Source organism: Pteronotus mesoamericanus, unplaced genomic scaffold (genome assembly GCF_021234165.1).
Source record: "Pteronotus mesoamericanus isolate MK-2021 breed Mesoamerican mustached bat unplaced genomic scaffold, CSHL_Meso_final contig_2, whole genome shotgun sequence".
Classification (NCBI taxonomy): domain Eukaryota; kingdom Metazoa; phylum Chordata; class Mammalia; order Chiroptera; family Mormoopidae; genus Pteronotus; species Pteronotus mesoamericanus.
The window spans coordinates 27,316,548-27,328,662 of NW_026555084.1; the positions used below are offsets into that span (position 1 = coordinate 27,316,548).

The 12,115-nt window shown below is 37.0% G+C and overlaps 1 protein-coding gene across 1 annotated transcript in view; it reads left to right on the forward strand.

Moving 5' to 3' along the window:
- The window catches only part of CDKL3 (cyclin dependent kinase like 3), a 36,726-nt gene extending 27,346 nt beyond the window's left edge, over positions 1–9,380 (forward strand). Inside the window, exons 10-12 of the mRNA XM_054567983.1 lie at positions 5,001–5,163; positions 6,844–6,959; positions 9,327–9,380. Of these exons, the coding sequence (XP_054423958.1) occupies positions 5,001–5,163; positions 6,844–6,959; positions 9,327–9,380 (333 nt within the window). The remainder of the gene's footprint in view (positions 1–5,000; positions 5,164–6,843; positions 6,960–9,326) is intronic.
- Positions 9,381–12,115: the final 2,735 nt, after the last annotated feature.

Below are 12,115 nucleotides of genomic sequence, written 5' to 3' on the forward strand. Positions count from 1 at the left end.
ACTAGAAAAAAATAATCAGTGTAGTTCATTCCCTTGTTTTCTTACATAGGAAAGTAGTTTATTCAAAATTGAACCACAGTGTTATTTATAATAATAAAAAACTGAGAAGACAAATTTGCCCAAGAGCAAGTGACTTGTTAAGTACATTAGAGTATATCTACACAGTGAGATACTATATATTACTTTTTGGAAGATTATTCATTAACCTAGGAAAGTTTTTTTTTCTTTTTCTTTTTAAACTAAAGTTAAGTACAATATTATTACCTTCAGGTGTACCACACCATGATTAGACATTTATATAACCTACAAAGTGATCACCCCAATAAACCCAGCACCCATCAAACACCATGTACAGTTAGTACAGTATTACTGACTATATTCTCTGCGCTGCGCTCTACATCCCCGTGACCATTCTGCAACCACCAATTTGCACTTTAGAAATCCATCTCTTTCACCCATCCTCCCAACCCCTCCCACCTCACAACCACCAAAATGCTCCCCACGTATGTGAGTTTGCCTCTATTCTGTTTGTCTATTTTGTTTTATAAATTCCACATATAAGTGAAATCATCTGGAACTTGTCTTTCTGTGTGTGACTTATTTCATCTAACACAAAACCCTTTAGATCTATCCATGTTGCCACAGATGTCAAGATTCCTTTTTTATGTCCAAATTGCTTTCCATCGTAAATATGCCCAACTTCTTTTTTATCCATTTGTCTATTGCTGGACACTTAGGTTGCTTCCATATCTTAGCTATTGTAAATAATGCTGCAATAAACATATGGATGTATGTGAAGTCTGTCCGGAAAAAGTCCAGCCATTGTTAATATAATTAGAACAGTTTGTATGACATCAATGTAACCTGGCAGCCAAGGAGAGGGAACTGGAATGCACATGCAGAAACAGTGATGATTTCACTAGTCAGTGGGAACAGAAGATGCTGTTGAGTGAGCATGTGTACTGTGTGGCCGTCATATTCCAAATGACTGAGTGAGTAGAGCAATGGACCTGCATCCAATTTTGCATTAAAGCTTGAACATTCCTCTTCGGAAACTATTTGGGTGATTCAAAAGGCTGCAGCTGTGGGCTACTGGTGATGGGCGGCTTCATCCCAACAATGCTCCTGCTCACGTACCACATCTCGTGCAGAGTTTTTTGATGAAACATCTAATTACTCAGGTGACTCATCTCCCCTACAGCCCAGATTTGGCACCCTGTGACTTCTGGCCTTTTCCAAAACTAGAATTGCCTTTGAAAAGGAAGAGATTTCAGACCTTCAATGAGATTTAGGAAAATATGACAGGGAAGCTGATGGCAATTGGGAAAACTGTGCGAGGTTCCAAGGCGCCTAATTTTTTTTTAAGATTTTTTTTATTTATTTTTAGAGAGAGGGGAAGGGAGGGAGGAAGAGAGGGAGAGAAACATCAATGTGTGGTTGCCTCTTGAGCACCCTCCACTGGGGACCTGGCCTGCAACCCAGGCATGTGCCCTAATTGGGAATTGGACCAGCGACCCTTTGATTTGCAGGCCAGTGCTCAATCCACTGAGCCACACCAGACAGAGCCCAAGGACTGAGGCATCATTGTCCTATGTATAGTGTTTCTTGTGTCTTGTATCTTCTTCAATAAATGTCTTTATTTTTCATATTACATGGTTGGATACCTTCTGGACAGACCTTGTATGTCTTTTTGATTTGATTTTGGGTTTGTTCAGATAAATACCCAGAAGTGGAGTTGCTGGGTCCTTCTTTGTCTCTTGTTATAGCCTTTGTTTTAAAGTCTATTTTTTCTGGTATAAGTATTGGTATCTCAGGTTTTTTTTGTTTGTTTAATTTTATTTTCATGCAACATCTTTTCCATCCCTGTATTTTCAGCCTATGTCTTTCAGTCTAAAATGAATCTTGTAGACAGCGCATGTGAGGGTCTTATTTTGTTATCCAATCCGTCACCACGTCTTTTGATTTGAGCATTTAATCCATTTGCATTTAAAGTACTTATTAATAAATATGTATTTATTGCCATAGTATTATTTATATTTCTCCTCCCCTCCCCCTCCCTCCCCCTCCCCTCCCCCCTCCCCCTCCCCCTCCTCCCCCTCTTCCCCCACCTCCCCCTGCTCCTGTCATCCAAGTACTAACCAGGCCTGACCCTGCTTAGCTTCTGAGATCAGATGAGATCGGACGCGTTCAGGATGGTATGGCCGCAGACTCCTTCTCCTTCTTCTCCTTCTCCTTCTTCTCCTTCTCCTCCTCCTCCTCCTCCTCCTCCTCCTCCTCCTCCTTCTTCTTTGAGACCCTTTGCCATGGTTGGATGACTCAGTTGATTGGAGTGCTGTCCCATACACCAAAAGGTTGCAGGTCTGATTACCAGTCAGGATTCCTACCTAGGTTGTGAGTTCAATCATTGGTTGGAGCACATATGGGAGGCAACTGATCAATGTTTCTCTTTCACATTGATGTTTCTCTCTCCCTCTTTCCCCCTTCCACTCTTTCTAAAATCAATAGACATATCTTCAGGTGAGGATTGGGAAAAAAAAAAAAAAGAAGAGAGAGACCCTTTAACATTTTTTGTAATATTGGTTTGGTGGTGGTGAACTCCTTTAGTCTTTTTTTGTCGGGGAAGCTGTTATTCTCTCCTTTGATTCTAAATCATAGCTTTGCTGGGTAGAGTAATCTTGGTTGTAGGTCCTTGCTTTTCATCAATTTGAATAATTCATACCAATCCCTTCTGGCCTGCAAAGTTTATGATGAGAAATCAGCTGACAGTCTCATGGGAGCTCCCTTGTAGGTAACTAACTGGTTTTTTCTTGCTGCTTTTAAAATTCTTTCTTTGTCTTTAACCTTTTGCATTTTAATTATGATACGTCCTGACATGGGCCTCTTTTGGTTCACCTCATTTAAGACTCTCTATGCTTCTTGGACTTATATGTCTATTTCTCCAGGTTAGAGAAGTTTTCCATCATCATGATGCTAATGTTGGTACACTTGAAGTTGTCCCAGAGGCTCCTTACGCTATCCTCATTTTTAAAATATTCCTTTTTTTTTTTTTTTGCTATTCTGATTGGGTGTTTTCTGATTCCTTATATTCCAAGTTGCTGATTTGATTCTCCGCCTCATCTACTGTTGATTCCCTATAATTTTTTATCCATTTCAGTTAGTGTATCTTTCATTTCTCACTGGCACTTTTTTTAATGGTTTCCATGTCCTTTCTTATTCTGTTGAAGTTCTCACTAAGTTCCTTGAGCATCCTTATAACCATTGTTTTGAACTCTGTATTTGGTAGTTTGTTTGCCTCCATTTCATTTAGTTCTTTTTCTGGAGATTTCTCCTGTTCTTTCATTTGGGACTTGTTTCTTTGTCTCCTCATTTTGGCTGCTTCCCCTGTGTTTGATTCTATGTACTAGGTGGATATTCTACATCTCCTGGACTTGGTAGAGAGGCCTTATGTAGTAGGTGTCCTATAGGGCCCAGTGGCACAGCCTCCTGTCACCCAAGGTGGGTACTCCAGATGCAACCTCCATATGTGCTGTATGAACTGTCCTATTGTAGCTGAGCCTTGATTGCTGTTGTTATGTCACTGGGAGGGTTTTACACAACCCACCTCGGGTCATTCAGCTGTGAGGACCAGCTGCAGCTAAAGCAAGGACTTGCTTCAGTGGGGCTTTGGTGCTCACCAAATCTGCCCCTTGAGTGCATTGCTCATGGAGGTGGTTAGGTTGTAATCCTGCATGGTCTGAAGCTGTCTTCTGGGTGCACTGGCTATTCTGGGGTCTCCTGGGATGCACAAGGTCATCCACTGCCTGTGCCCTGCCTGGGGCCACCTGGCATGAGCTACAGAACAATCTGCAGATGGCTGCTGCTTATGTTGGGCTTAGAGGTGCCTGGGAGAGGCCAAGCTGTGAACCAAGGCTGGCTGCTGCTAGTGCTAGGCCTGGGGCCACTTTGTCAGAGATACAAATGCTGCTTCTTTTGAAAAAAGAAGGGACCAGATGCTGTTTCTTTGAGAGATTTTATGAAAGTCCAAAGCATAAGCCAAGAGAGGCCACTTGTAAGAAAAAGCCACTGGAAGTGGCTTGAGTGGTCTTACAAGTTAGGTGGGGTAGGGTCTCAAGGAATCACCAGGGCCCTGGCAACAGTGTTGTCCAGACTAACAGAGACTCAGATATGGATCCAGCCTGCGGGCTCTGTGCGGAAAGGGCTCAGCAAAGGAACAATGGACTCTGCCTGCACTTCTGTTGGAGTGAAGGCTGCCTCTCCAGCCCTTTCCCTGAAGCCAGGCAGCTCAGTTAACACAGGAATGTTTTTATCATACGTTGTTAAATGAGCAAAAACAGGTAACATAAAAGGTTTTCCAGAGTGCTGTGTTCACAGGTAATTTTTTTCTTTTGGGTTTTCCTAGCGCCCAGTGCATTTTGTAAATAGAAAAATAAATTATCAATAAAATGCATTGAAGCAATTTGTTTAAAGTGAGAGTGTAGGGAATATGATTAAAAATTAAAAGTTAAGATTACGGTTCTCATGATCAAGACTTTCATTCTCAGAATTCAATATGCTAAAAAAAATAAGTTTGTTGCCATGGTTAGGTGGCTCGGTTGGAGCATTGTCCTGTGCACCAAAAGGTTTCCAGTTTGATTCCTAGTCAGGGCACATGCCTAGGTTGTGGGTTCACTTCCCAGTTGGGGCATACATGGGAGGCAAGTGATCAATGTTTCTCACATCGATCTCTCTCTTTCTCTCTTTCTCGCTTTCTCCCCCTTCCTCTCTAAAATCAATAAAAACATATCAGATGAGGATTAAAAAATAAACAAATAAATAATAAAAAATTTACTTTATGAAACCCTTATTGAACTTTAATTTGGTTTATATGTTTATTTGTATTCTATTCTACTAGGCATTGTTATGCCTATCTTATACCATCCAAATGGCTAACAATTCTAAGCTTGTTGTTCAGTAGTTACACTTCTGTTTTTGAATTAACTCTGGTTTATTTGTTTGTTTAGAGCCAAATGGAGAAGGGTATATTTAGTGAGCGTACAGCTCAAAGTGACCAAATGGCAAATGGAAACAAAAGAAAGCTGAATTTTTCCAGACCTGACAGGAAAGAATTCCACTTCCCAGAATTGCCTTTCATAATACAGTCAAAAGAGATGAAAAGAATGGAAGGTACATACCTGTTGCATAGCATTACAAGTCTCCAGATGTTGTCTTTCACAAAACCATTTTTTGTAATATAACTTGCATTTTTTTAAAAGATTTTATTTAGTTTTAGAGAGTGGGGAAGGGAGGGAGAAAGAGAGGGAGAGAAACATCAATGTGTGGTTGCCTCTCACATGCCCCCTACAGTGAACCTGGCCTGCAACCCAGGCAAGTGCCCTGATGGGGAATCAAACTGGCAACCCTTTGGTTCTCAGGCCAGTGCTCAATCCACTGAGCCACACCAGCCAGGGCTTAATTTACATTTTATAATGTGATTTTGGTAGAAAATAGTAAATTACTACAAAAAATATTTTCAGGAGATAAGAACTTTTTTCCATAGTTTAATAAAGGGTGAGACTTAAAAGAGAAAATTTTAAAGAAAGATTAAGAAAACTTTAAGAGGTAAATTTTTCATTAGTTCAGTATTGTTGAAATGTTTAAAATAGTATTTGAAGAAGGTGGTTTTGGTTTATTTTGTGACCTGGAGCGAATCAACTTCCTATGTTTCTCCATGATTATTTGCCCATATAAAGTCAGGAATTATATATGTGCTTCAAGAAACCAACGATTTAGTAGATTAAAATTTATAGCATGTATTGATTTCTTCAAATGAAACTCATTTTTGGCTGAGTAAATGTTATGTTTCTTTGAAGAACAGTGACACCTTGTGAAAAGTTAATACAATAGCAAGACTATAGTACTTGTACAGTTCAAGAGGAATTACTTGATCCCCTTTATTTCTTTAAAATAAATAATCAAATTTATTAATTTTCTTCAATAAATCAATGAAGATTTTAAAGTCCCAAATATACATAATTTTGATAAAGTTAGTGTAATAAAGCCTAGAATATTTATTATTGTATTAAAAAAACAAGTAAATGTGATTATTGAGCTCACAGTGACAAACCTTCCATGTTAGGACCTCAAAATAGTGAATATAAAAATGTAATCTTAATGTAATTGTTATTAACCATTTAATTCATCTATGTGATATGACACTTTTTAGAAGAACTGCATACGATATTATTTGCTAGCTGCTGTTCATGTGCACCTGTTAACAGGGCTCGGGCGGACCCCTTTTATGAGCACGGCCTACTCCCCTCACCCACACCAACACGCAAGACACCACTGCACCAAGAAAAGCCTAATGAAATGTTATCTGATAATGTTTTCCCCCTCAGTCTACACTATCAGTTTTGAATATAATATTCTTTCAGATTTCAGGAACCAAAGTCAAAGAATTAAAAAATAAATGTCACCTGGCCAGGTAGGTCAATTGGTTAGAGTGTCATCCTAACACACCATGGTTGCCAGTTTGATCCCCGGTCAGGGCCAATAAAAGAATCAGCCAGTGAATGCATAAATAAGTGGAACACCAAATCAGTGTTTCTGTCTCTCTCTCAAATCAATCAGTCAAAATAAATAAATTAAAATAAATGTCTTCTAGATTTTTTATAAAGTCATAAAACAAATAATTTATGATTGGTACATTTTGCCATTACAACTCATGATTTGTTCAGTTCCTTTATAATAAAGTGAGAAACTGACTTAAGTGGATATCAGAATTTCCATTTGAAATTCTTAAAAAGGAAAGTAAAATTTCAATGTAAGAATAACAAGTTGTCATTGTATATATTTTTGCAAAAGTTAAACAGATAAAAGTGCCAAAGAGGGACTCAAAGAAAACAGATCCCTCAAAGAAAACAGATTCATCTAAAATACCAACTTTACTTAATGTGGATCAAAATGAAGAGAAACAAGAGGTAACACTTATTTGTTTACAGCTTTTACTATAAGGAATGCTGTTTAGAACCCTTCACTTGGTGTGTAAATTTAGTTATTATTATTGAAAAGTTATATAAAATTCAAAATTCTGTAATCTTTGAGCTCTAGAAACAGATCTATATTTTCTTAGAATAACTACTTACTAAAGGTTCTTAAAGCTTTTTTGGGGGGTGGGGAAAGTAGTCAACACCAGCCCTCATGTGAATGTTGAAGTGAAGCTGTGCTCAGGGAAACAGTATGGGTGTCATGTGTATCACCTAACATCAGGAGAGCAAACCATGCAAGAGGAAATGAATAATGGGATAATCATATGGTTATACTGGCCACAAGAACAGATGTATTTGCCTTGAGCCTCTTCCTTCCTGTTCTTTCTCCAATTTGTTCCCATATCTCTGCTGTCCAACTGCTGTTTTCACAAATTTTTGCTCTCAGCTAGCTATCAGATAATTTTGTGGGAATGTCCCAGCCCCTACCCACCAGAGAGAATCTCGAATTTTATTTAGAAGTCTTGAAGCCCCAAACATGCAAATGAATACTGTCTCAGGGATGTCCAGCCCATGGCCCGTGGGTTGCATGCAGCCCAGGATGGCTGTGAATGCGGCCCAACGCAAAATGGTATTTTTAGTTAAAACCTTTTTTTTGCTCATCAGTTTTCGTAAGTGTTTGTGTATTTAATGTGTGGCCCAAGACAACTCTTCTTCCAGTGTGGCCCAGAGATGCCAAAATGTTGACCACTCCTGCAAGGTATTCTTTTAAGAGAAGGGGATTGTGCTGAGCACTCACTGGATCTTTGTGAGGTCATCAACTTTGTATCTTGGTTTCTTATTTTTAAATAAAATTGATTACATTTTTATTCATGATAAAATTAACACATATTTATTAAGTAAATTGAAAGAAATTAGAAAAATCAAGAAACTTTGATCTGAAACTACTTAAAAAGGCATTTATCTAAGTCTGTTCAATCTCTACAACATTCAAATAAAATAGTTATCAGACACTTAGATATATTTTCACAGTGACATTTATATTTTATTCTTGGCCTAGAACTTATTAAGAATGCACAAGTCACCCTGGCTGGTGTGGTTCAGTGGATTGAGCACCAGCCTGCAAACCAAAGTGTCGCCAGTTCAATTCTCAGTCAGGGCACATGGCTGGGTTGCAGGCCAGGTCCCCAGTAGGAGGTGCACAAGAGGCAACCACGCATTGATATTTCTCTCCCTTTCTTTCTCCCTCCCTGCCCCTCTCTAAAACTTACTAAATAAAATCTTTTAAAAAAATAAAAAGGAATTCACAAGTCTACTTTGCAGAAAAGAAAAACGTTCTAGGCAGAACAAGAAAACCATTAATGCTCATCTTTTAGTTCAATATAAAAAGTAAAAAGGTGGCTTTAAACTTGGGTGACTTACTGAAGTCACAGCACGTTGAACAGCACACCATTTGCACATTTTTTGAATGATGGGTAAGTTAGGGCTCCTGAGTTTGGGCAGGCTAGTAATGTGCTATATGTGCTTGTCCCACCATCCTATGAGGGCTGCACCCCACCCTGAACTACAATTACATTCCAGTGCAAAAAGAAAGGAACTCTTAAGACAGTTCATTTTTAAAATACAAAAGTAAATAGGAAGGGAAAATCTCTTTTCTCATATAGTGTAGAAGCCTTGCAAAGATGACATTTTTAAGAGTGACCTTGAAACAGTTGTAGTTATTAGAAATATCTAGAAGTCATAAATGACGGTTGTAGTTTATTTGTACTGTCCACTCAAATGCAGTTTTGACAAGTGACTGAAAGTACATCTAAGGCTAGTCCAAACGCTTTTAATAAAGTAATGTCAGAATTAAGAAAATTTCCTAAATTTTGAGTTGGTGATTTGTTGGGGTTTTTTTGTTTGTTTGTTTTTTGGTTGTTTCTTTTCTTTTCTTTTGTAATTTGCTATTTTAGAGCTCCAGAGAATAAGAAGTAATAGCAACTTACTTGTTTTATTCTTGGTTCTGTCATTGACTTGTTTTTGAGTTACCTAATCAGATCCAGGCACTTACCAGTTGTACATTAAACTCATTTTAGGCATCTTAAATGTATCCTGAAGTAGTACATATCTGCATTGAATAGACTCTATGATGTAGAAAGAAACTCTAAATTACTGCTACTGCGTTAGGTAAGAGAGATAAGAGTCCATGCAGAAACTACCTTCAGTTCTGTTTCATGATGATAATGAGGAATACTTGCTCGTTAGTCTCCCTGTGCCTTATGAAACAACCTTCAGGTGCAAAGTACAAGTATTTTTCTGTGGCTTAGCCAAAGACTCGCCATTTCCTCAATTAAGATCCTGTTTCTATTTACTTTTTAGAATACAGGAAATGCACAAACTGAAGGGAAGAAGAACGTGCCAGATGTAGAGTAGAAAATGCAGCAGCTGAAAATTCAGGGAATCCCAGAATCACTGTATGGTTTTTTTTTTTAATCCTTTTTTAAATATTACATGCACAAAAATGCTGACTAGATAATTCTACAGATATATCATAAAATCTGTGAAGTTATGTGTGTATTCACCTAATTTGTTTTAAAATTTGTTAACCTTTAAATTACTCATGCTTTCTTAGTTTGAACATTAATTTATAAAAACTGCTTGACTGGTACATTCTAATGTAACTACAGCTTACACTTAGTTATACAATTTTATCTGATGGTATATTATCTCAGATCATGTTTCATTAGTGGTCATCCTTAGCTTTGGTCTGGGAGCACCAAACATTTCTGAGCAAACAAATATACTTGATAAGCATGCAATATGTGTTTGATTACACACTGAACATTCTGGAACAGCATTTAAACATATCTTGAAGGGTGTGTTTAATAAGGATGGAAATTAAGCAAAGCATTAAAGCAAATATTTTGGCTTGACTAGCATGTTTATCATTTGACAGTTTAATAGAGTATGTTGTTACATATAATTTAACATTAATAGGCAAAATTTTGGCAGCGTATATTTACATTCTTATCTCTGGTTCTTACTGGCTTGGTTTCTAATTTTAGGGTGGAGACGGCCATTGTGAAGGGCAGAATTTGAAGAGGAACATATTTTTTTCTGTGGTAGTGTCTTTGAAATCTAAAACTACAAATTGGCAAGTCTTCCCTTTTTATTTTATATACAATAGGAATGTAACAAGCTGTTAAGAAGGCCATTCATCTACATTAGCATCATCTAACTTCATGTTGTTAGCACCTGGTCATTGTTGTCCTCTTTCTTCTAAGGATTCTGTTGATGTGATGCTCTGATTTGGAATTAAAGTCACCTCCTACATGCCTGCCTCTTTACTTGCCACGATTAATGAGTAGGTAATACATGCTGCCATGTGACACGCACTGTGCCTACACTGGTCCCTGCCCTCTGCTAGTCACATAACCTTAAGTGTCAGTTATTTCCTAGGACCCTTAGGCTTTCTGAAGTGGGTTCTGAATGAAATATCTGACCCATTGTTTTAAAAGCTATTCAAAATAAAATAAAATAAAGTAAAAGCTGTTTATTACCATTACATGATTAAACATATGTTCTGTCAGTCAGCTATGAGAGTACTTATAACATTTATAAAATACCTGTTAATTATATGGTATTCAAATGTTAATTAATTTTTTATCCTTTTAAACAGCTACTAGCAGTCTTTCTTTTCTATTTAATAAAATAAATTATATACAACCGTGAAGAAGTACATACTAAAATTCTTGATTGTTCTTCAAGAATTTCTTCAAAAAATTCTTCAAAAAACCAAAAAATGAGATTATCTGGTGTTTTACCAGACTCTACCTGATTTTGTATTTTGTATTTATTAAAAATAAACATGAAAAAGAAAGCATAATTTCTTTTAATCTCATCAAAAGTTGAATAGAATTCATATCTTTGATTATTAGACATACTACACCTTTCTAACAGACTCTGTTAGCTTTAGCAACTAATCTCCTCCAGGGAAATCAAGTTGTGCCCTGTGGTACGTTTAACATTTAAAAGTCCATTCATTGCCTGCTGAATTTTATATTTCTTTATATTATGATTCTTAGATCAGTATCAAAGGGTTATCATTTTTTTTTCAATTTCTATAAAACATGCCCTCTGGAATTGTGATTGGGACTGTGTTAAAACTCTCCATCGATTTGACAAAAATGGTATCTTAATCACATTGTCTTCCAATCTATGAGCATGGTACAAACTCTCCGTTTATCTACACCTTTAATTTTTTTGTAATAGTCTATAGCAGTCTTACACATTATTTATTAAATTTATTCCTATGTGTTTTGCTTTTTGATGCTGTTATAAATAGTGTTGGTTTTTAATATCATCTTCTAGTCTGTTGTTGCAATATAGTGGTACAATTTGTTTTTCTATATTCATCTTGAGTTCTGAAACCTTGCTAAATTCAATTAGTTCTAGTAGGTTTCCTTCCTTTGTTCATTCATACCTCCCTTTCTTTTTTTTCTTCGCCTTCTCCTCTTCCTCCTTCTTCTTTTTCTTCTTTTCCTCTTCCTTCTCCTCCTCCTTCTGCCTTTATCTTCACCTTATTTATTTTTTTTGTATATTCCTTAGGACTTTCTATATAGACAGTCATAACATCTGGAGATGAAGGTAGTTTTACATCTTCCTTTCCAACGTCTATGCCTTTTATTACTTTCTCTTGCCTTATTGTACCAACTAGGATGTGTGACAATGTTAAACAGAGTAGTGAGAGTGGACATCCTTGCCTTGTTTCCCTGTACCAGAGGGAAAGCATTTAGCCTTTTCCCAGTTAAGTATGATGTTGGTGGTACATTTCATGTAGGAGACCTTTATTATACAGAGGAAAGTTCCTTCTAATTTTTGCTGAGTGTTCTTGCCATGAATGGGTGTGAAATTTTGTTAAGTGCTTTTCTTGCATCTACTAAGATGCTCTTCTGATTTTCCTCCTTTATTATGTTAATATGCATTATATGAATTGATGTTTGAATGTTAAATCAAACATCCCTACATTCCTAGGGTTAAATTCCACTTGATCCTTTTTTTGTGTTGTATTTGATTGGTTAATGTTTTATTAAGGATTTGGCATCTGTGTGAATGAGGGATTTTAGTCCCTTTTTCTTAAATTGTCCTTGTCTGGTTTTGGTATTAGT